Source organism: Gordionus sp. m RMFG-2023, chromosome 5 (assembly GCF_954871325.1).
Source record: "Gordionus sp. m RMFG-2023 chromosome 5, tfGorSpeb1-WG-v2, whole genome shotgun sequence".
In the NCBI taxonomy this organism is placed as follows: Eukaryota; Metazoa; Nematomorpha; class Gordioida; order Chordodea; family Parachordodidae; genus Gordionus; species Gordionus sp. m RMFG-2023.
This window is the reverse complement of record NC_088779.1, coordinates 27,915,917-27,942,162: the sequence shown is the minus strand read 5'-3', so window position 1 is coordinate 27,942,162 and position 26,246 is coordinate 27,915,917. Positions and strand designations below refer to the sequence as shown.

The 26,246-nt window shown below is 30.3% G+C and overlaps 1 protein-coding gene across 2 annotated transcripts in view; it reads right to left on the bottom strand.

The window, feature by feature from the left end:
- The window catches only part of LOC135930467 (N-alpha-acetyltransferase 25, NatB auxiliary subunit-like), a 43,516-nt gene that overhangs the window by 11,648 nt on the left and 5,622 nt on the right, over positions 1–26,246 (bottom strand). For both annotated transcript variants that reach the window (XM_065467268.1, XM_065467270.1), the window contains exons 4-16: positions 19,696–19,952; positions 19,487–19,628; positions 17,412–17,492; positions 15,898–16,009; positions 15,567–15,683; positions 14,887–15,089; positions 14,494–14,621; positions 13,583–13,639; positions 12,836–13,115; positions 4,764–4,864; positions 2,257–2,413; positions 1,799–1,868; positions 80–179 (exon numbers count right to left, since the gene is read on the bottom strand). In XM_065467268.1, the coding sequence (XP_065323340.1) occupies positions 80–179; positions 1,799–1,868; positions 2,257–2,413; positions 4,764–4,864; positions 12,836–13,115; positions 13,583–13,639; positions 14,494–14,621; positions 14,887–15,089; positions 15,567–15,683; positions 15,898–16,009; positions 17,412–17,492; positions 19,487–19,628; positions 19,696–19,952 (1,805 nt within the window). The remainder of the gene's footprint in view (positions 1–79; positions 180–1,798; positions 1,869–2,256; positions 2,414–4,763; positions 4,865–12,835; positions 13,116–13,582; positions 13,640–14,493; positions 14,622–14,886; positions 15,090–15,566; positions 15,684–15,897; positions 16,010–17,411; positions 17,493–19,486; positions 19,629–19,695; positions 19,953–26,246) is intronic.

The following is a 26,246-nucleotide window of genomic DNA, read 5'->3' as shown; positions in this document are numbered from 1 at the left end:
AAAAAAATAGGTAAAACGCTTAAATTTATAATTATAAATAAATTGTATTATCTTATAAAATTTGTCTTCGAAATTTTACATTTTTGTAAGAATTTTCGTAAAATTTGATGATATTTTCGAAGCAAGTTTTGAGGGAAGAAAAATGGGCAAACGCGAAAGCGGGGTAGATAACGAAATTTCTTATTTTTTTTTTTTAAAAAAGATAAATAAAATAAAATAGCAATGGTTTAAAAGATTCTCTTTTATTTCGTGGGTTATAAAAAGAGAGAACAATTGAACAGTGAAAATTCTTGCAGTTATTTCGTCAGCTGCTCCACTTGCGCAACTGTTTAAAATGAGAAAATCTAGCATTAAAGTCTAAAAATTGAATAAAGGAAAAACCTTATTGATGAATTTTGACAATGCTATATAACTTTGGAAAAGATTAATATTTTTTTAATCTAGTTAATAAGTTGTTATCCACTTATAACTCAAAAATTTAAATGTCGAGTGCGATTAAGATTAAGAAAAAATATTTAAATTGTTACGCGATTATTTTCAGTTTGATAAAAACAAAACAAAAAAAACTTTCAAAATAGTTGAGCAAAAATCTTTGAAGATTATTATTTTTGAAGAACAGGGATTTTTGATCAAATTTTACCTAAAGTAAATCTTTTTTTTTGTAATTTTCATGCATAAAAATATTTTTTTTAAATATTAATGAAGATATTTGGCAGTTTTTTCAGGATGACATAATGATTGTCTTTTTAGAAAAAGAAAATTACTTAATATCATTCTTAACCCTCATCGAAAAAAAATTTGGTTCTATATTACTTTCTAAATCTTATAAGGTGAAATTATGTAAAAATTCTTTTCTATAAAAGGTCACAACTTTATTGCTTTTCAAAAATAAGTTTATAAATATTTTTTTAATAAAAAAAGATTATAGGTTATTTTTAAGCAAATAAATTTATTCATAAATTTTTGAAATAATTTTATAGAGATATTCCGCTGATTTTTATTGGATAAATTATAAGTTCAGGTGTAAAAAATTATATTTTTTAAAATAATTGCTCGTTTTAAATGGGAATTTGTTGGAAAGAATGGGTAAAAAAAGGAATATAATTACATTTCTTTTATTATTCTTTTTATATAATGTTCGAATTGAATGGGAACAAGATATAAAAAAAATGTTGTTTACGCAGTTTGTGCTCTCTTAATTATTCTTTTTATATGATGTTCGAATTGAATGGGAACAAGATATAAAAAAAATGTTGTTTACGCAGTTTGTGCTCTCTTAATTATTCTTTTTATATAATGTTCGAATTGAATGGGAACAAGATATAAAAAAAATGTTGTTTACGCAGTTTGTGCTCTCTTAATTATTCTTTTTATATGATGTTCGAATTGAATGGGAACAAGATATAAAAAAAATGTTGTTTACGCAGTTTGTGCTCTCTTAATTATTCTTTTTATATGATGTTCGAATTGAATGGGAACAAGATATAAAAAAAATGTTGTTTACGCAGTTTGTGCTCTCTTAATATGAGTCTCTGTTCTAAAACAATGGCAAACCCTGTAACATTTGAATTCGGTTCTATTTCTTCTTATTTAATAAAAAAAAACTAAAACGGTGAAGCAAGATTGACCTGTTATTCACTTTTTTTTCTACAATTCCCGTGAACGCATCTCAGAAAGATGAATGGTATTGTAATTATTAAGTGATATAGTTGTAAGTTTGAATTAGAAATGATAAAACAATAATAAGTCAACGAAAAGCTAAAAAAAATATGATTTTTTAAAAAAAATTTGCTCTTACCCTAAGGTATCGTATTGAATAAATTTAGCGTCTATACTGTGAAAATGTTCTAGGCACATGGAAGGAACGCCTAAAATTTTGATTTTTTTATTATTATTTAAAAGTTAATAAGTGGAGAGAGAAAAAAAACAATAATAAATTCTGTTAATAAAAAATAATGATAATATAAACCAAAGCAAATTAATCGTTTATCGTGATATAGGATTAATTAGAACATGCTCTACTGAGATTCAGAATTATCAGAGATTGCGCTAAATAGGAAGTAGAAAGTAAAAGAACGTGTTCCATTGAGATATAAAGCTATTAGAGCCCGCTCCACCCTGGGATATTGGGTTGTACTTTCGCCAATTGAACTTATTCTGGGTGAAATACTTTCTTTTTAATAATTATGACCTTAGGAAAATTCGGGACAAAATATTGAAGAAAAAAAATATACATTTAATATTAATCGAACAAACCGATAAGGTAGTAAAGCTTGATGAGTGCCAATCTAATCTGGGCTTCCGATGACGACGTGTCACACATGCCGGTATCCTTGTACTCGTTGACGGCACCATTCCCCGTAATATCGTTGATTTGTGATTTGTCGGCTTCGAGGGAGGTGTTCGCCTGAGCCTTGAATAACAATTATACGAGAAATATTAATAATGATTGGCATTTTATCGAATTACATAATTTCCTATTCATTTTTTTCTTTCATTCCTCATATTCTTTCTTTGATTTTATGATACATAGCGAATATTAATCAATAAAACTTCTGAGGATGAAAAAATACGGGAAAATTATAATTCAAAAAAAAATTAACATTAAATATTTCATATTTTATAAAAATTAATAAAATTTCCAAAAAAAAAAAGAGAAATTGGTAAAATATTTTAATCTTTACAAAACCCTAATCTTTTGGAACCAAGGTATACTCCCTGCTTGGGATTAATTACACTTTCACAGATCGTTTTGCCAGAATACCAAGTCGTCCTATCATGAGAAGCAGAAAATTCGAGAAGAAGAAGAAAAAATGCGGCCCACCTAAAGAATTCTATTGTTCGTTTCGGTGGTTTTGACTTCAAGCCCCAAAATTATTCAAAGGGCAAGAAAGTTAGGCTTAATCATGCACCGGTGATCCAAAAGAAGATTATTTTTTTAAGGAACTATATTTCTATCATGGACAGGGTTGCCAGGTTTCCCTCCATTAGCGGGAGACTCCCGCTTTTTTAAGGTTTATACACAGAGATCTCCCGCGATTTTAACACTTTTAGCATTTAGACGTGTTTGATTTATTAATAATATTTTTTTTTCTTTTTTTCAAAAACATTTTCCTTCTTACTAACATGTTTTATCCAATGATAAGAGGACATTCTTATAACCATATGTTTATGTTATTAAATTTTAGGAATTCGAATAGTAACATTTTATCTGGATTGGACTATATTCCCCTTTGAGAATGAATCTCTTTTCTTTTCTTTTCTTTTATTTTCTTTTAATTAAATTATCATTATTCATTTAAATACATAACATATTTAAATACATAACATATTTAAATACATAACATATAATATATATTATATCGGACTTTATTTCATAAGATAATCATTTTATTTATTATAGTTCACTTTGAGCAGGAACAATTCATTTCAATTATAACCAATTATTTAAAACATAGCATAACTCCTTCATATTTTCGAATTATGCAGAAACAATCATTAATTAATTTCCTATTTCAACAAATGTCAAGCACCCACAGCCTCTACCTACTACTACAACTACTACTACAAAAAATCTTCCTTTATATAGTACAAATTTATATTACAATTTTTTATTTTATATTGTTATCTTAGCTAAGAAATTCAAAATTTTATATATAAATTATTGACAAAAAAATCCTAAATTTATTTGTACAGAAGTTAAAATGCTCAAATCACCCAACATATTCGTCATCGATGTCAAATTTAGATGACAATCTTCCTGGAAATAGTATAGATTTCTAATAATATTTGATAAAATAAAGATACCACCAAGAAAGAGACTAGTTTTTTTTTTAAACTTCTCATTAATCATTTTTTTTTAATTTAAAATATACAAACAAAATTAATTAGCTTTTATTATTTTATATGCTTTATAATCCTAAACCAAGAACTGACAAAGAAACAAAAAGGAAAATACTGCTATAAATATGATAAGCTATGAGAACGAAAATATATCGAGTTAATGAAGCCATAACTGTGAGTCGCGCCAAATGAAGGTTATGTTCTGCGGTCTTTAATTATAACATTGGGAAAGAATATGATGTTGTGAGACATTATAAATCATCAAAGCACGAGTCAGTGCGATAATAAATCTTTATCAAATGCTACAGATGTACGTCCACAAAATTACATATAATGCAAATGTAACTAAGGTTGCGAAAGTAGTATACAAGTAACCATTCAACATTCTTAAAGCTCTTTGTCATCAGATGGGTCTAATACTTTCCCAGTAATCACTAATGACTCTAAGATCAGTAAAAACTTTAATTGTGGTAGAACAATGATGAACAATGATATCTATTACCAATGTTTTAGGGCCTGAATTCAAGGTGTCTATTTTTGAAAATTTAAAAGGTGATCATCATCCGCACCATTCCAAATCATACCACTCGACTAAATATTTTTATCAACTCTTTTATAGATGAGCTAAATTCATTAAAATATTTTATGACTATTATTTCATTATCAAAGGCTAATATATTCATTACCTTTTTAAGCGTTACTAACTTTGTTCATTGTCTATATAAAATTAATTATAAGAATTAATGAAAGGGGGGGGGGGAGAACTAAGCCATTTAAAAAATCGGGCCCACCAAATTTTTTATAGAAAAATTTCCATATCTCCTGCAAAATAAATAATTCTTACCAAAATTTTTTCCCGCAAATGCTTTTTAAAATAATCATTTCTAATCTTTAAAAAAAAAATCTCTCTCATTTTGTACCGTATTTTCGTTTTGAAGGGCGTGCTCCATGAGGATAAGGGCTTGCTTTAGGTAGTCGAAATTAGTGGTAGTAGTTATGGGAGAATTGGGGATGCGGTCATCTTTAGGTGATTTGTCGTTAACGGCGATATTTTGGGGGAAGGGGGGGGGTGGGTATATAAAGCAAAATAAATGATATACAAATTGTGCCGAATAATTAATTAAAACAATCCAGTCTACTTTTATGAAATACTGTATAGTTCATACATTTTATATCACATTCTATTTGGATTATATTATGATGATTATCACATGTTTTTATGATTGACAGCGATAACATATTTTTCGTTATGTGGAACAACTATTAGAAACCCCCCTCTCCCCCTCCTTTTTATACGAGTATAAAATTAATATTTAGTTAGTTTATGTTATATATCATGGGTGTATCGATATTTTATATCGGATCGAGTGGATATTTCGTACCGATATTTTATATCGGATCGAGCGGATATTTCATCTTTTTATCGAATATTATAAAATTTTCTGATCCGATAAAATGGCGTCTTAATTTTTTTTATTTTAATTTTTTTATTTCTAACACTTATAATGTATAAATAGATTTAATGTTATTATATAAATAAAATTAGTGATTTATCAATTTTTTTTTTAAAAAAAAAAGAAATTTTATATATATACTTTTATAGATTCGCGAATATAAGCTACATAATGAAGTGATCATTTTAATATATTTAAATGAGTTATGTTATGGTATAGTAAATTATAGAAGTTATACTATTTTGTATATAAACTTGAAAATATTCAGAATTGTTTAGATATTTTATGAAATAAACATAAGTAAAGCCCCCAGAATTTATTTTAATCTTAGATTTTTTTTTTCCTAAAAAAAATTGGTTGGGTTAGATGACCAAAGTTTTAAATGTAGGGATTTATGTAGAGGAAATGCACATTTTAAACAATAGGTCTCATTACAAAATTTTTTTAAAAAATTTCAATTGCACAGTTGCAAGATATGTTATTGATAAATGCATAAAACGTGTTGAATATGAGGAATTATTACTTCATTATAAAAAAAATGATAATTTTAGAAATAGTTTGATTCATAGAAGGGCTTCTCATTATATCTAATATTCTTCCATAATTTAGTGATAAAGAGTGTAAAGGAACAAATATTGGATATTTTTGAATAATCAATTTTGCGCTCTGTTGTAAATTAGACATTAAATTTAATCTCAATTAAATGATTTTACATTTTAATATTATATGCATTCCTTAATTATAATTTAATGGTTATGTGTGTATAATATAATACCTAGTAAAGGCTAGCCATCGAACATTTGTGATTTGTTTGGTGTGGTTTTATGAATAAATGATTATGATATGAATTTATCATTATTACTCACTCTAAAGGATTATTGTGAGAGTACATAGAAATGTGTTAACAGATAGTAAGCATCCGAGCATATTTAAGTCAATGGCAAATACTGTGTGTGAAGAAACCGGAAAAAAAATGTTTAGATCTACTAAAAAAAAATTATAAATATCATCTGTAAAAAAAAGCTTTTAAAGGATACTCATTTCAATTACAAAATTATTGGATATATTGCAAAATAAAAGTATCGAACATATCAGATTTGTGCGGAACAATAAGCAGCACACCCTGGAATAATTAAATACCAAACCCTCTATTGCACTTTGTAAGCCGGAGTCAACGCATCAAATATTTTACTACATACATATATATATACTGCAATAAATGATTTGATGTTTTAATGAGAATTGTGTAATCCAACGTTAGACAAAAGATGACTGGGTAAAGAGATGCACCTTGATGGAAGTAGGAGGATCAAGACCTAGAGGAAGGCCCGAGATGAGGAGGCTAAATGTAGCGGCGGATATGAGAAAAATGGATCTTACAAATATTGATGCTCAGGAGTCAGGACCCCGTCAAAAATGGAAAATAAAAATCAGAGGGAATACTGGCCAACTAAACCTTGGAAATCGCCATTAAACGGAAAGGAAGAAGAAGTTGACATACTGTAAAAAAACATAGAAATATCTGGCAATTTCCATCTTTATTGGTATAGAAGCGTGCGATATAGAGGGTTAAATAATACATCGCATTAGTGTTGCTAAACGGCTCGTTTTGAGCCAATTTTTAAAATGGATAACTCAATATTTCACCCAGAATAATATTACGCGATCCTGAAGATTTTGTCTGTAGAAGGAACAAAGTTTTGGATATCTATTAGCAAAATCGAGGCTTAGGCAATATTTTTCTGGCTAAAATATTGAATGAGCCGTTTTTAAATATGGGCTCAAAATGAGCGGTTTAACAATACTACATGGCATCGCAAGAGGTGAAGAACCTAAAATATATTAATTTATTTATTTATGTGATAATGCAAATGATTCCAATCTGGCTGAAATAAAAATTATTCCCATCCTTGGCCTTGTCTAATCCAAATTTGGGAGCAGGTTTGGATATTAGTTTTTCATTTTTAAGTATTTTTTTTTATGGATAAAATCTTTTACATTTAAATTTGCCTATTGTAAAAAATTTACATTTATTTTTTAAAAAAAATGAACCAAATAATTTTACGCTTATTCAAACTGCTATATTCGCGTGATAATGCAAATAAGTTCAATCTAGCTGAAGGGTCATTCCATGACAAATCAACCACGATTCGGCCGACCCCCTTCGATTTTTTTAAAATTTGGTAAGCAAAGAAAGGTCAATGTAACTAAGAAATAGCCATAATTTTAGCCTCCTAACATTTATATTTTTGAAGATATTAGAGTTCAAAGTGGCAAAAATGACGTATTTTTACCATTATCTGCCTTCATTCAATTAAGCATATCTTAAAAACTACATAATTGTAAATAACAAATTTAATATCAAAATTACGTACAAAGATTCTACTTTTAGATAAAAAAAAAATTTTATTTTTTTTTCCAATTTCCGGTCATTTTATTTAATATATAAGGACTAAAAACGATTTTTTGGAAATAATACGACCTTCAATTTTTTTTAAAAATTTAGTAGACATTATTAAACTCTTCCTTTATATTTATAAAAAAAAATTGGTATGGGACGCGGCCATCTTCATTCTCAAAATCGATAAAAATGTTTAGAAAAGTGTATAAATATTTCCCCGAAAGGGGGCGTCTTTGTATAAAATTATATATTAATCAGTTTTTAATGGTTTTTCTTGGACTATTTATCTTGTAAGTGAAAATAACAATAAATGGGGCTTTCTTTCAATTATAGAAATTGTCTATCGATAAAAGAAATTCAATTTATTACTTTATTATAAAATTTTTTGCATGAATATTAATAAAATATATTCAACCAAGTTTATAGTTCTTGAATATATGAATCAGAATCTTATCCATTTCATAGACGCCAAAAATAATATCAAAATTTTCTCTACTCAATTTTTTAAAATAATTTGATTTTTTTTAAATATTACAAATATTAATTTATTATTATTATGAAATTATATACAAAATCAAAGTATTTTCATAAAATTACCCAAAACAATATAAATATTGAATCGGATTTTCTAAAATCGGCATAGCTTTACTAAATTAGAATAAAAATAAATAAGTGTTTCAATCAATAAAATAAATAAAAAAATTTAAAATTGATTAACCCTTTCGCGCCCAGCGAGATCATTTGTCATTAAAAATTTTAATCAATTAATTTTTATATTTAAAGAAACTAATTGTTGGTACTTAGAGATAATAATTTATAAAACAATATTTATTATTTCATATTTTATCATTAACCTGTCAAAATCATTATTTTATTATGTCAAAATGATTATTTTATTATATCAAAGTACAAGTATTTTTTGTTCATGGGAAATATTTCGGGCGCGAAAGGGTTTTAATCATTCAATAACACATGCTCACTATATTAATAGATTTTTTAATAATTTCTTGGTATTTTGATTTCTATCAACACCTAACCCCAAGCCTGGAAAAACTATAGACGAATATACAGTTAAAATTGCACAAGAATTTTATTGTATGGACGAAATAAGCAGAATCATGCCAGGCAAGAAAGATTGCGTTTCGATTTTGACCAAAGACGGAAAAAAGAATACCATACATAAGAGATTAATTTTAGATAATTTAAAAAAATTTTATATATTTTTTAAAGAAATGAGGCCTGATGTTAAAATTGGTTTTTCGAAATTCGCAAGCATTCGCCCAAAAATTGTATACTCGTTGAAGGTAGTGGTACACATGTACGTGATTGCAGCTACCACCAAAATTTAAATTAATGATCATTGGATCAAATTTAACCAATGATATGTTGCCCTTTAAAACATTCAAACATATTTTACACTTAATAATTTGTAATTCGCCTCAACCATCCAGTTATATGGGCAAATGTGATAATTGTTTAGGGTCAACACATTTACGCGATCAAATAGAAATATTGTTTCGTTCTAAGGACATCGAATTTATAACATACAAACAATGGCTATCCATAGATAGAACCACGACGAAGACCAATATTTAATTTTGTGATTTTTAAGAAAACTATAGCTTTATACTTTAGGATGAAGTACAATATTATCATTGGAATAGGGCTCAATCCACTGTTCACCCTATTGTTATATATTATAAAGATAATTTTGCCAATATTTGTTGCCTAAATTATGTAATGATATCCGAATCTTTGCAACACAATACAATAGCAGTACATAACTTTAAAAAAACATTGCTAAATTTTTTAATTAATAAAATTTTTTATTTTCCGGTGGATCCGCTGCACAGTATAAAAATCGTAAAAATTTTATTAATATTTGCCATCATGAGATGGATTTCGAGGTACAGGCGAAATGGCATTTTTCTGCTACAGCACACGGGAAAAGTGTTTGTGATGGGATTGGTGGCACTGTTAAAAGATTAGCCGCTAGAGCTAGTTTACAAGGCCTTACTCAAAGTACACATCATATGAATTGTACGAGTTAGCTAAAGAAAATATTAATGTCATATATTTTGAATAGATGACCAAAATAAATTATGATTACGAAGATCTATTACTCAGGAAAAGATTTTCAAAAACTAGATCTATACCTGGAACACACAAAATACACACCTTGATTCCAACAGATCTACATAATTTAAAAGTAAAATGTATTCCAATTCAATAGAAAGTACTTTAGAATAGTTATCATATAATGATGAAAGTATAATTATCGAAGAAATATCAGGATACCTAACGTATCCTTATGATTCTAATTGGTGGTTAGCTTTGTTTTAGTGAAAAATTAAAAGCAGGAAGAAATATATATAAAGTTTCTACACCCATCCGGACCTTCTAATTCCTTTACATTTCTAAGTATAGACGACACTCTTTGCTTGCCCAAATGTCATATGTTAACATTAGTTTCACTGTTAAATGCTACTGGCCGTAGTTATACTACATTGTCGTCACAAGAAAGTACATGCGCTACCGAAAAATTAGAATCTTTTAAAAGTGAGTTTAAATTTAAATTATATCAATTTTTTATAATATTTAGGGCGTCATATATGAAATGCACAAGATTCTGATTCATATATTCAAGAACTCGAAACTTAATTGAACATATTTTATTAATATTTATTAAATATATGTTATATGGGCAAAAATTTTTATAAAATTATAAATAAAGTAATAAATTGAATTTTTTTTATCGATAAACAATTTCTATAATTGAATGAAAGCCCCATTTATTGTTATTTTCACTTACAAGATGAATAATCCTTTTAATTATATCAAATAGTTCAAGAAAAACCATTAAAAACTTATTAATATATAATTTTATACAAAGACGCCCCCTTTCGGGAAAATATTTATACACTTTTCTAAACATTTTTATCGATTTTGAGATAGAAGATGGCCGCGTCCCAGACCAATTTTTTTTTATAAATATAAAGGAAGAGTTTAATAATGTCTACTAAATTTTTTAAAAAAATTGAAGGTCGTATTATTTCCAAAAAATCGTTTTTAGTCCTTATATATTAAATAAAATGACCGAAAATTGGAAAAAAAAATAAAAAAATTTTTTTATCTAAAAGTAGAATCTTTGTACGTAATTTTGATATTAAATTTGTTATTTACAATTATGTAGTTTTTAAGATATGCTTAATTGAATGAAGGCAGATATTGGTAAAAATACGTCATTTTTGCCACTTTGAACTCTAATATCTTCAAAAATATAAATGTTAGGAGGCTAAAATTATGGCTATATCTTAGTTACATTGACCTTTCTTTGCTTACCAAATTTTAAAAAAATCGAAGGGGGTCGGCCGAAAATCTCATTTTTTTTGCTCATTTGACGTGGAATGACCCTGAAATAAAAATTATTTCCATCCTTGGCCTTGTCCAATCCAAATTTGGGAGCAGGTTTGGATATTAGTTTTTCATTTTTAAGTATTTTTTTATGGATAAAATCTTTTACATTTAAATTTGCTTATTGTAAAAATTTACATTTCACATAATTTACGCTTATTCAAAACTGCTATATTAGCGAGGTAATTTGGTGTAAAATATAAAGCGATTTTTTAAACGATGAATCTTGTTAACAATTATATTTAGTTGAATCAAGTGATTTTTTTCTAAAAATACTCATTGATTTAAATCAAACTTATTTTTTATTCACACACTTTGGTAAAACCCAAAACCGGGGACATCACTAGAGAGTGCGACGTGAATCCCCACCTATCCTTCAAAGATCATCATAATTTACTAAAACTAAACTCACTACCCTTCGAAGTTCGGGTGAAATAAAAAAATATATATTCTTGTAAACATAATTTAAATAAATATATTTTTATTTTCTGTCAAAAATAATTAAACGGGGAATTTTATTTTGTTTTAACCAACAAAGAATCAAAATGAAGGTCAAAAAACAATATTGTCTCAAAATTCCGAATAAAATATTGGGGAAAAAAAATCACATTAATTTGAATGCTATAAAATTTAGTCAATTCAAATTTTTAAAATAGTAAAGTGACAATGACAATTAGTGTTGTTAAACGGCTCGTTTTGAGCCGATTTTAAAATGGCTAACTCAATATTTCATCCAGAAAAATATGACGCAAACCAGAAGATTTTGCACATAGAAGGAACAAAGGTCTAGACATATATTATCGAGATCTCGAGGCCCAGGAAATATTTTTCTGGCTAAAATATTGAGTTAGCCGTTACAAAAAAAATCGGCTCAAAACGAGCCGTTTAACAACACCAGTGACAATGAGTTGGAAAAAAAAATATTTCTTGTTTTGTCGCATTTCCTTTGGGTTCGGGAATTAATCCGAAATATTAACAAAAAAATCATCTATTATTTCAAAAAATCGATCAAAAAGGGGGCATTTTCGTGGACCTCTTTCAAGTAGAATGAAACTTTTTTTCGTGATTCATATTACATATTGTGAGAACCTATACAATTTAATTTTTTTTTAAAGCTCTAATTTAATTAGTTCCGGAGATATGGCGGGTTAAAGTTTTAAAAAAATAAATAGCGACCATCCTAATTGGCTTTTCCGGAAATGAAAAAACACCTGATAATTTCCGGAAATGAAAAAATACCTGAAATTTTCCGGAAATGAAAAAATTAAATTAAATTATTTTTAAGAAAGGTACTCGAGGGCTATCTAACGCTATCAAATATAGGTTTCTATCATTAAAGTTCTTGGGTGATCTTTATTTTTTAACGGTTTTTTCCAAAGTAGAAAGAACTTCATTTTTTATAGCTTTGATGCATCATATCTTCGGGTCTTATAGATCTTAAAAAAAAAATTGCATAGGTCCTCACAAATAGCGATGCAAAATGGCTCCACTTGAGCCGATTTTATAAAAATGTCTAACTCAATATTTTAATCCGGAAAAATTATTAAGCAAACCCGAAGATTATTGCTCAAGTGATTTTGCATCACTCACATCAGCATATATAATAATCATGCAGAGTTACATTAGATTTGAAAGAAGTCTACGAAACCTGTCCAATTTCAAGTGGGATGACCTAGATGATCGTCTCGTGACTCAGTTCATAAAAGGTTAAAATTTGGCTAACCATCTTTCGGGGTCGTAATTTCGGTCCAAATGTCAAACAAGCAATCGCAAGCGGATAAAAGAAGAAAATTTCGGTTATCTACCGTCGAAACCTGTTCCCGCGTAGCGTTGAAATAGAGAGATACCAATCGTTTGCAGATATCCAGCCTCGGCGTAGTATTTTCCGAATTCATTATTACGCCGGGGTTAAGAGAAACGGGGTCGTCGAAGTACCCCATATACTTTCCCAGTTTGTAGAAGGTATAGAGGATGTTCAAGCGTTTGCTAATAGCTTTAGACTCCTATACAAACAAATCGATAAATAATTTTTTTTAAGTTCTAAAGTAGGTTTCAAAAAAAATATGAGGTGAAGAATACTGTGACTTCTTCAAATGTTATTAATACCAGACATCTGTAAGAGAGACTTTTTTATTGGTCTGGCCCGGCGTTTAAGAAGAAATTGATATAGAACTATAAAGTACAAGTATAACATCTTTCGCATACTTTCTTCCTTATAAATATGTTTAATTACTTCAGAGAACAAAAATACGTTTGCCATTACAAATTTTATCGATTCAAAAAAATATCAGTCATTCATGAAATATTTCATCTTCATAAGATATAGGCTGAATTCTAAGAAAAAAAGGAACATTTTTTTTCTATTTCAGTGATTAATATTGATGTTCCTGTCGGACCGGGCTTCTAACTTAAATACTGATCAAATGCAGGGATCCTTTAAAAAAAAAATTATTATATTTTTAATTTGAACTTCTTGATTGTTGGATACCAAATCATGAAACGTTGATTCCATCTTGGTCACGAAAACCTGTTTTTATTTTAAAAAAAAACACATTATTTATTTCTTTTTTTGCCAACTTAATAAATGGATTTGAAAATATAAATCAGCGAAGATAATTTGCAATTAAATAATTATTTTCCTATCATAAATTTCATCTTTTCATCTAAATTTTATAAGGAATTATTATTTTTGGTAGGAGTCGATTTTTTAAAAAAATGGCCCAATTAAAATTTTAGCCAAAGCAATATTAATGTAAGCCTCGAGATTAGATAGAGGTTCAAACCCTTCTTCCATCTAAGAGCAAATTCTCCAGCCCTAGATAAATTTTGAGCTGAAATCTTAATCGGGCCGTTTTTAGAAATCGACCCAAATCGGACCCTTTAACAAACACTAGTTTTCTTGCAATAATAAACATCGTAACGTTCTTTCTTTCTCCCATTTCCAAATTTCCTTAACATTTTCTTCTAATTGGTTACGAGAATTCTATTCACCAAATTCATATTTTTTTTTAAAAAAAAGGGGGAATTAGAAAGGCTAAACAGATTTTTCCCAAAAAATTTGGGCGGGGAATCCAGATTCGAACTTAGGATTCGTCAGGTTGGTTAGCCAATAACGTTGCGCAGTTGGCTCCTCATTGGCTCCTCAATCTAGAGGCGGGGGCGTAAAAAAATCGCGAAGCCGCCTTGAGGCATGAGCAAATTTTCCTACTACAGCTTCCCTGATTGAGTTATGAGGGGAAACCCCCAAGGTATAGGTGATAGATTTCCTGGGTAATCGGTTATAAAAAAAATGGGGGTGATTTGCCAATATTATGTAGCGTTTGCGTCAGAAATGATGAACGAAGAAACATACTTAATAAATTGTATTTTTTTAACGAAAACCTCTTTAAAAAGAACGAGGGATTTGAAGGCCGGAACGCATAAAAAGTATTCCAGGTCCCAAAAGCAACAAGGCTTTGACCCGAACATGTCGATATATTCGATGACTAAGGCGGTGGGATCGGCTTGATCTTAAAAGAAGAAGAAAAAAACGCAAAATCTAAAATGGTGGAGAAAATAAATAAATTACTCTTAAATTCACATTTTCTCGTGTCCCTTTACGTATGTATCCTTTTTATTTTTTTTTCTACCTTTCATTTCCTTCAATTTAATTCTTATCTCGATTCTATTTTTTTTTTCCTTTCCATTTAATTCCTACTTTTTATCTATTTCATTTCCTCTATCCTCTCCGGCTTCAAATTTATCTTTTTATTCCTTCCCTCCAAAATTTGAAACCTAAATGTTCCATTTGACCCCCTCTCCCGTTAACGACACAACACCGTAAGGCCAGGTCTAGTTTAGCCATATGGGGCGCTCTTCTCCTTTTGACGCTTCGCGTAACGGACCACGCTATGACCCCGTTGAGAAATTGGCCGGCGGTTTGAAGGGCAGAAGAGGAAGGTAGACGGGAAGCCTGGGTAGTTTTAAGAATTTTGTGCCTTTTTAATAATGAGGAGTAAATAGTAAGAAGAAAATAAATATGGGAAAATAAATAATAAATTTACAATTTAATAATCGTTTTCTTTCTTTCGGAGAAGTAAAGTGCATGTTATTTATTTTTTTCAATTTTTTTCTAAATTTTTCATATTTTATTTTGATATCGAAATTATATCGCGATTGTTTCTTTTTAATTGAAAGATGTTTAAAAAACATTTCAGATCCAATGTTAGGTAAGACTTTTGCAAGCTTTGGCACGATTAATTAGCTAAATTTTAATTACACCTTCCTCAACCATACATAAAACACGATTACAAAAAAGTACTAAACTGCCCAAAAAAAATAATCAAGCAATTTATTCGTGTAAATTGAATAGTTATATTATTTGTATTCCGTATAAGAGACCAGGTTAATCTCCCCCACCCCTTTAACCGGAACCACGAGAACGCGGTTCCAAAAATAATATATATCTTAAAAACTTTTGGACAATGGTTTTCTTGTGGCGCAAGGTGCCAAGGCAATCTTTGAACATTTCATCATCCGCGATGAAAAACAAGGTGTCCAAGTATTTTTCGTAAAAATTCCAATTGTCCGGCCTTTTTAAATATTACCATTTAATTTAAAGTGTATACAAAGTAAAGTGCATAAGAGTATAAATTTTGTATTGTATTTAGCCTTTCTTTCCTTTCCTCTTTCCTTTCTACTAAATTTTATTTTTTTTTTAAAATTATTTCTAATTCTCATTGTAGGATTCTAGCTCGTAATATAAGATCTTAAGATGCCTATATATAATAGTAAAAAAAAACATACTGTTCTTTGATGAGTTCTTGATAACATTGGTTGGCCATTTCGAAATTCTCCATTTTGTGGTAAATTTGGGCAATCTTTTCTTTCGCCGTTATGTCCCCGTACCTGATTTTGCCTTTGATAATAAAAGTATTTTTAGATATATATATAACAATAAGTTTATTGAGACATAATATTTTTAAGAAAATAAAATGCATTAAATAAATAATATAAAGTTATGGTTTGCTCGCTCAATATCTAATCGCGCCAATATTAGTCTAAAGATGAGATTGGTTATCCTCACATATATATTTTGGATCTCATTTTAATTAGTTTACCAATTGGGTCCAATAGATCTATTTGCCATACTCGATTGTTTATCGCTTTCAGGTTTATTTTCTTGAGATGAAATTTTATGAATGAGCCAATAATATATTATGGGATAGTTTTCCTAAAATTTTATCCGAAAATTCCACTGTGAACATGGCAAAAAACGAACATCTGGCTTTCTGCCGTGACATTAAATGATAATAGTTTTTTTTTTTAAATTCTTTTTAGATTTCATTTTCCGATTTTTTTAATTATTATCACAATATGCTACATGCCAAAATATTCTCTTTGCTAAAATATATTCTTTTATAGTTAGATCTCATGTATATGAATAAAATCCTCTAGAAAGGCAGGGATTCTGAATATCATGTCAATTTAATTTAGCTGGGTGAGGTGTCATTTCATTCCTTCGAAAGATCCGACGATTCAGGCTAAATTCTTTGTATATAAAGATGGAAATGAAAAATGGCAATTAAACCCGTATTTTAGAAAACAACAAAATGACTTTTTTTTTTAAAAAAATGTCATTCATAAAAATTTAAGTTCAACTTGATTGGCTGATCGAGAATGTAATTCTTAAGCCTCCTCATTCTGTGTTCATGCAGATAGTAGAATAAAGATGAATTCTACCAAATAGTGTGAAATAAATTTCAACGTTGAAAAATGTCATTTAGGCATTAATAATAGGTAACTAAACCCTCTTAGAATCTAAAAATATATCTAATAAAAAAAAAAAGCTCGTTGAACAAACATGCCTTATTTTAAAAATGCAAAAAAAAATTTATCAAGATTGTAAAAAAAATTATTTATTTTTTTTCATTATTTTAAAATTACGTTAATAATGCATAATAATGTGAAATGAAAAGTAAAAAGTATTTTATTTTATATAAAGAGTCAACTGGACCTGTTTGGTATTTTTTTGTTTCGTAAGCTGAGGGTTAAAGAATTTTATATAAAATTCTCTTCTTATTTCTAGATTATGCATCAGAGCAAAGGGCAGGATATACAGCCTTTCGTTCATCAATTTTTGGGGAATGAAACATAATATATATACTCTTTTAAAATGGCGACCACGTTAGACTTTTTGGGAGTAGGTTCAGTATATATATATATATATATAAAGGTTGGGATAGTATTTTGCCCATATTTAAACATCGCTATTTAACTATTTTTTTTAAAAAAAATAAAGGAATATTATATAAATTAACTTCCGGTCGGGCTGGTGAATAAGTCCATAGCTTCCTGCCAATTCGAAGACATCTCCAAAATTATGGACAACAAATCTAGTTCTATTATCAAATATAAACGATTCACAAAAATAAATAATTAGTTTAAGAGAGAGAGAGAGAAGATAATATTATAATTAGCAGAGTTGTTAAACCCAACTTTTAAGAGTAGCGCGCTACCTTTATTTGTCAAAAAAGGTAGCAAAATATTTAATAAATTTGTTTTATCTTTTGCTTATAATGTAAATGTATAGTATAAAATACATAAAAATCAACATTTATAAATATTTAAATATAGTTAGTCATTGATTATAAAAAATTTGATTGATGTAACAAGACTAAAATTATTGTAATTAAAATAACTAATTATGGTATTTTTTATTATTACATTTTAATAATAAGATCATTTCTATACCATCATCCCTAACAATCAGTAAGTATAAGTTATGCTTTACTAAATAATCTCTCAACACTAGCACTTAAGGGCAAGGTAGTTTTTTAATTTTATATACATATTTTTATATAAGAAAAATCATCAAAAATATTCATTTTAGATTTAAAAACGCGTCTTGGGGATTTTCTATTATATTAAGTATCCTTTATTTCATATGGGATAGGTTCTAAATCGCTAAAACAAAAATCGCTAATAATTGGGAACCTGGCTTATATCTCCAAGAAAATTTTCAAAGTAAATTTGAAATTAATATTAATAGATACTTGGAGACTAAACACATGTATTTAAATTGAAAATTTTAAAAAAATCGCCAAAATGGAAGAAATATCATCCAAAATCCCAGTTTTGGGAATCAAATTAGAAATTGGATGATATTTCTTCCATTTTAGCGATTTTTTTAAAATTTTCAATTTAAATACAAGTGTTTAGTCCCCTAGTATCTATTAATATTAATTTCAAATTTACTTGAAAATTTTCTTGGAGATATAAGCCAGGTTCCCAATTATTAGCGATTTTTGTTTTAACGATTTAGAACGGGATATCTAACAACTCTGCTATTAGAGTATCTTTCATCACTTCAAAGTTATCTGCTATCTTAATCATTAGTGTCGACGACAAAAAATGTTGCACCCGGAAATAGAATTTTAATCATCTTGGTAAATAATGGATTATTAACCAATGACATTAGCTGAACTATATCAATTATAAAATTCGACAATGACTTTAAGCAAGTTTCTGAGAAATATTGGCATGAACATTTTTACAAAATAAAAATATTATTAGAATTTAAAAATGACAATTACCTTGAGATGTTTTTTTGAGGTTACAGCTACTAGATAATATTTAATTATATATTTTTTCCTATAAATTTGTAGCCACACCTCATGTTTTTACATTAATTTGAAAATATTTTATAAAATTTCGGAAATGGAAAATTTGTATTATTGTTATCAAGAACATTTTCTTTCAGGGTACCTTCCACTTCATTAATATTATCATTGTGTCTGACTCACTTACATCAATTTCGATATCCATTTGGGACGACAATTTACACTAGAATGATTTAAGTTTGTAATACAGATCGAAAATATAAATTTCAAAATTATAACATTATATTTAAATTTTCATGTTTATAGTTACATTCACTATATTTTTTGAAAGTAGTTAAAAGTAGAAAAGGAGCGCACTAACAAAATTAATATATGGGAAAAAAGTAACGCGCCATTAGATATCGTTACCGTAGCGTGCTACTTTAACAACTCTGAATCTCTGAATTTGATTCAATTAAGTATTTTTAAAAAAATTAAATTTTACATGATATTTTTATAATTTTATAACAAACATTATGAATACATGATTAATTATCATTATATTTATTAGATTCTTTAATTTTCAAAAAAAAAAAATCATATTTCTGACCTCTAACCCGACTATGTCCTGCTTCCTTATGCGCTTCTTTTGTCCCTAACTCCTAGGTCTCGCTTAATTTCATCTACAACTAGTCATTAAAACCCTTTATAATCTAAACTGACAGGGATTAATTGGTGTCTACATGCCATAGATAAGGATTAAAATCAAAAACATGACACAATAATTTATGAACCGATATCCGAAAGGGATTTTTGGTCAACGGTGGCATTGAGAAGATTGGATTTGGGATTAATGGCTGAGGCGGATTTGGTCAACAACATTTTATGAGCCAGAGGCAGGTAAATGCTTTTGGCTTTCACCGGATCTGCCAGAGCCTTAATTTATTATAATATGTATATTTTTTTTTAAAATCATGAATCGTATGTAATCGAAAAAAAAAACCTGCAATACCAACGAGACAACGGCCCATTGCAGGTAAACCCTTTTAGCCTTGCCAGGCCCATCTTGGCCAAATCCTTTGTGCCCTGACCCGACCTGCCCCGGCCCGTTGGAGGCCGATTTGTAGAGAGCCAGCGCCACTTTGTATTGGGCCTTGAAATCTTGGGTTCGAACGTAAGCGAAATACAGATTGGTCCATAATTCCTCCACGCCGGGACACTTCTGGGTAGCGTGCTCCAGTATTCGAGCAAGGTCCGAAGCTAAATAATTATATTCGTAAAATGTCAGCCGCAAACGTTTAATATGTCAATCAAATTATCTCCCAAAATTTTTTGGAAAAATAAATATTCTTGAACCGGTGGGGAGGGGGGGGGGGTCAAATAAAAGATATCGTGTTATTAGAAGAAAAAAATTTAAATCTTAAAAAAGCGTCATTTATATATATATATATGTATTTTATTTAAGAAATAATATATATGAAGCATAATATGCTCAAATTCTTTGAAAATTTGATTGTATCGGCTTTTAGCTAATTAAGATATATATAAAAATATGCTAAAATTTGAGAATAAATAACTCAAATGTCGGCTTTTAGCTAATTAAGATATATACAATAAAATGCTAAAATTTGAGAATAACTCAAAAAAAAAGTCAATTTTTTTTTCTCCCTAAAACGGTTGGGCTATAGCCGGATTCGCTAATTTTTTTCAAAATTGTTCCCTATATGACGTAAAATATTCAGGTTATCAGGCAAAATCTTGTTTATTAAAAGTCTTTCATGAACACTCCCCCTCTCCCTATTCCCCCCCCCCATCCATATCATAAGAAAAATCTCATTAAAATCATGCCTTATAAGGAGCAAAAAATTAGAATGCGCCTTGATTCGAAAAATTCCCGGAAAAAGTGAAATATTCGCTGCGTTGCAACGAGCTTTTAAAGGCGACTTCTAAATATGGGATTCATATTCCGGAAACAAGACCCCTCCCCTTTCTTCGAATCTTTAGACAAAACTTGAAGAAAAAAAATTGGCGATGTATAACCCACTCCCACTCTCCCCCCCCCCCCAATTCGGCAACAACAACAACAAAAAAAAATCAAATTGGTGTTCGATCATTGGAAGATGAGATTGTTAGGCGTTGTTAACGCGACAACAACAAAAAATGGCTAGAAACGATTCGCCAACATATATCTATCGATTAATCACATTTTATATATCGCGATAATTTTACAAATCGGTTGTAATCTATGGAAAAAAAATTTGAGAAAAAGGGCGAAACGTCCAGCTACAGTCTAACATAATGACAATGAGAACCCATTTAGCCCCACATACCAACATAATGGGAACCCATTTAGCCCCATATAATAATTGAGGGTCTTGAGTTCAATTTCTTATAAAAAAAAATTGACTCAACAAGTAACGCGTACGGAGTTACGAAGATTTCAAAATGCGACATTTTTTTTGAACCATCTGGTATGCGTATATACTTTTTTTTTTAAAAACTTGCACGTGTTATTAGGAATAATATATATATTTTTTTTTAAAAATCATTTTTGATTTAAATCAAAATATTTTAAATAATGAATAAATCATAATAAAATTTAATGTTCATATAATCGTGTGCTAAAAAAAAAGGAGTAGAAAACTCAGAAATAGGACGATAATTCTGATTTTACTATCCTAGATACTGGTTTCATTGGTGCGTTATTCATTAATAGAATCCAAATATGTATGGCTGCTAGGCAACTCCATCTCGTTAGTGTAGTAAAATGGCTCGTTTTGAGCCGTTTTTTAAAAATGGCTAACTCAATATTTCATCTAGAATTAGGCAAGTCCGAAGATTTAATTTGTAGAAAGGAACAAAGGTTTTGACATTTATTAGCGAAATCTCGGCTTCGGCAATATTTTTCTGGCTAAAATATTGAGTTGGCCGTTTTTAAAAATCGCCTCAAAACGAGCCGTTTAACAACACTCCATCTTATATATTGAATTGATATCATTTTTTTTTAATATACAGTTTTATTTATGAAATCGAATGTTATCATCATCGATAGATAAACTAGTTCCAAGAATTATTGATCGATTTTTGATATGTGTCATAATATATGGCGTCTTATTTTAAATACGATAAACTAGATTGAAAAAGGACAGTACGTGAATATTAAAAAATAAATGAAATGTTAGCGATACTCTTATTTCAGAAGAAATGTAGAAAATTATTTGAATTAACAGTTTTTTTTCTCGAGAAACATGATTTAAATTAGGACTTGTGCCGATCCAAAAATTTTCACCCATCCGATCCGAATCGATATTTTCCGATATTAACTTTGAAACCGATCAGAAAACCGATATTTGCGCCGATTATATTTTTACCGTTTATATTTTATTTTATTTTTTTTTCTCTTTTAGCTTTCACCTTTTCTGGTGGTAAGCTCCTTCAACATCTCTCTCCACTTTATGTTATTAATACAATCTCTTTTATCTAATTTATACTTCTTTATATTGGCTCTAACTTTATGGCCCCATTGAAGTTTTGGCCTTCCTCTTTTACGTTTTACCATCATTTCCAAACTTTTAACTTTATTTCCTATGTAGTTCATAGGCCTTCTCATTGTGTGCCCATACCACCTAAGTCTGTTTACCATTAACTTAGTCTTAATAGGCACTACCTTTAAACTACTTAGTATTCTTGTACTGCGCACTTTATCCTTTCTTGTTACCCCAGCAATCATCCTCAGCATTCTCATTTCCATGGTTTGTAGACTTCTCTCGTCTGATTCTTTGGTTGGCCATGTTTCCGAACTGTATAGAATAGTTGGTGTACTATGGAACTGTAAATTTTTCCCTTTAATTTGTGTGGGATTCTTTTATCAAATAGCACTCCAGATAAAGATCTCCACTTTAGCCACCCTTGATTAATCTTACTCTTTATCTCTTTTTCTATTGTGCCGTTTGTTTGTATAGTGGAGCCCAAATATTTGCAGCTTTCAATTGCCGATATCTGCCATTCATTTATATCAATACTCTCTGTTCCATCTCCTCCTATGACCATATACTCCGTCTTTTCTCTATTTACTTTTAATCCGTGCGTTTCTATTTATCCAACTCACTAGTCTTTCTTTCATTTCATCCTTAGATTCAGCAATTATCACAATATCATCTGCAAATATCATATTCTACGGGACTGTTTGAGGTATAGACTGTGCTAATACATCTATTACTGAAATGAAGAGAAGTGGGCTGAGAGCCGACCCTTGATGAACTCCTTCGGCTATTGTGAAGCCTGCTGAAGTACCTGTTGTGCTACGGACCATTGTTGTATGGCCCATATAATATCCTGTATTATTCTTATATATTTTTCGGGAACATTTTTGTGGCATAGCGTCCACCAGACAAGTTTTCTTGGGATTCTATCAAAGACCTTTTCTAGATCGAGAAAGATCATGTGTAGCTTTTTGTTCTTTTCCCTGTATTTTTCACTCATTTGCCTAATTGCGTGGATAGCATCGGTTGTTGATCTTCCAGGCATAAAGCCAAACCGAGTCTCTCCTATTTCGATTATATCTCTAATCTTTTTTCAATTATTTTTTCGTATAGTTTTAGACAGTGTGACATTAGTTTTATGCCCCTGTAATTTTGACAATTATGTGGATCCCCTTTATTTTTGAAGATAGGAACTAGATAGCTCTGCTTCCATTTTTGGGGAACCTCTTCTTTCCAAGTATCTTATTGTATAGATTTGTGAGGAGATGTATTCCATCATCTCCTAGTGCCCTAAGGCTTTCTATTGGAATATCGTCTGGACCCCTAGCTTTGTTATTTTTCATATGCTTGAGGCATGTGATTATTTCTTGTTGTGTTATAGGTTGTACAAGGTTTTGACAAGGGGAGTGTTCGTCTAGATGCAGTATGTGCGGATTAAAGTTGAGAAGCTCCTGAAAATATTCTCTCCATCTACTCATTATTTCTTTTTCCTTTATTATCAATTTCCCATCTTTATTTTTGATTACTTTCGGAGCTCCGTTTATATCCCTAGAGTTCTTTTCTCGCTGTTTGGCTAATCTGTATATTTTATTTTGCCCTTCTTTGGTATGTAGATCTTCGTACATGTCATCGTATGCCATAGATTTGGCTCTAGCCACCGCCTTTGTATCTAATCTCTTGGATTTTTTGTATCTTGTCTTGTCATCTGCGTTTTTGGATTTGTACCATATTTTATAAAGGGCTTTCTTCTCCTGTATAGTGGTTTGTACCTCTTCATTCCACCACCATAGTTCTTTGTATGGTTTGTTGCCTCCTCTTGTCAAGCCTAGTGTCGATTTGGCATTGTCTATTAATCTGGATGAAAGGTCTGTCCACATTTTTTCACTGACTTGTTAGGAATCTATTGTTTCAATGTTTGCATTGATTGCAAAGGCACCTGTCATTGTTTTTAATTTGTCCCATTTGATGCATGGTTCCAGTTTTATCTTGTTTTGAGTGGATTTATTTGAGATGTGTAAATCCATGACTAGTAGCTTGTGTTGTGCGGCGATATCTTCTCCTGGAATGACTTTGCAGTCTATTACATCTTTTAATCTTCTGCGAGAGATTAGTATGTAATCTATCTGTGTTTTCCTTGTACCACTTTCGTATCTTATTAAATGACTGTCCTTTTTCCTATAGTAGGTGTTGGTTAAGGCAAGGTAGAAGGCTTGCGCAAATTTCAGTATATGCTCTCCTTCATCATTTCTTTCTCCATATCCAAAACCACCATGATGCCTTTTGTAGCTATCTCTTGCTTTCCCCACATGCGCATTTAAGTCACCACCAATTATGAATAGGTCATCCTTAGGGTTTCCATTACAGCTTCATCGAGGATAGCTCTAAAATCATCTTTCTCTTCTTCCTTGCAACCCGTTTGAGGAGCATATACTGAAAGGATGTGTAGTATTGTGACCAATGCAGAGTTTTATCTTCATTAGTCTATCAGAGATCCTGTTGACTTCTACAACTGAGGAGGTTAGATCTTGACTGAGGATGATGCCGACACCGTTCCTATTGCTAACAAATTCCATTATAGTAGAATTTATACCCATCTCCAATCATCAAAGTCTTCTGTCCTTTCCATTTCGTCTCTTGTATGCACGCTATATCAACTTTTCTCTTGTTCAACATTGATGCCAATTCTCTCGTCTTACCTTTAAGCGTCCCAATATTCAAACTTGATAATCTTGTTTTTTTTTCTTTGCTTTGACCTTTACTTTACTTTTCACAGGTTGAAGGTCTACACCCTGCGCGTCGCTTGGAGGGAACGCCCTAGCTTTCATATTCATATTTCCATTTGTTTTCTTCATTTTGTTTATTGGATAGGTATCCTTAGCACCCGGCTGTCCAGGCCTCTCGGTGACCGGGGTGTCATCTCTAAGCTCCGAAATTCATCATACCATATGTCTTTACACATCAGTCATCGAAGAAAAACTTGAAAGTTTTTATGGTTCTTACCAGGATTGAACCTGCGTCCTTGTTCATACTAGTGTTTCCAAGCGTACATCTTACCCATTAGGCCACTGTAAAGACATATGGTATGATGAATTTGGGAGCTTAGAGATGACACCCCGGTCACCGACAGGCCTGGACAGCCGGGTGCTAAGGATACCTATCCAATAAACAAAATGAAGAAAACAAATGGAAATATGAATATGAAAGCTAGGGCGTTCCCTCCAAGCGACGCGCAGGGTGTAGACCTTCAACCTGTGAAAAGTAAAGTAAAGGTCAAAGCAAAGAAAAAAAAACAAGATTATCAAGTTTGAATATTGGGACGCTTAAAGGTAAGACGAGAGAATTGGCATCAATGTTGAACAAGAGAAAAGTTGATATAGCGTGCATACAAGAGACGAAATGGAAAGGACAGAAGACTTTGATGATTGGAGATGGGTATAAATTCTACTATAATGGAATTTGTTAGCAATAGGAACGGTGTCGGCATCATCCTCAGTCAAGATCTAACCTCCTCAGTTGTAGAAGTCAACAGGATCTCTGATAGACTAATGAAGATAAAACTCTGCATTGGTCACAATACTACACATCCTTTCAGTATATGCTCCTCAAACGGGTTGCAAGGAAGAAGAGAAAGATGATTTTAGAGCTATCCTCGATGAAGCTGTAATGGAAACCCTAAGGATGACCTATTCATAATTGGTGGTGACTTAAATGCGCATGTGGGGAAAGCAAGAGATAGCTACAAAAGGCATCATGGTGGTTTTGGATATGGAGAAAGAAATGATGAAGGAGAGCATATACTGAAATTTGCGCAAGCCTTCTACCTTGCCTTAACCAACACCTACTATAGGAAAAAGGACAGTCATTTAATAAGATACGAAAGTGGTACAAGGAAAACACAGATAGATTACATACTAATCTCTCGCAGAAGATTAAAAGATGTAATAGACTGCAAAGTCATTCCAGGAGAAGATATCGCCGCACAACACAAGCTACTAGTCATGGATTTACACATCTCAAATAAATCCACTCAAAACAAGATAAAACTGGAACCATGCATCAAATGGGACAAATT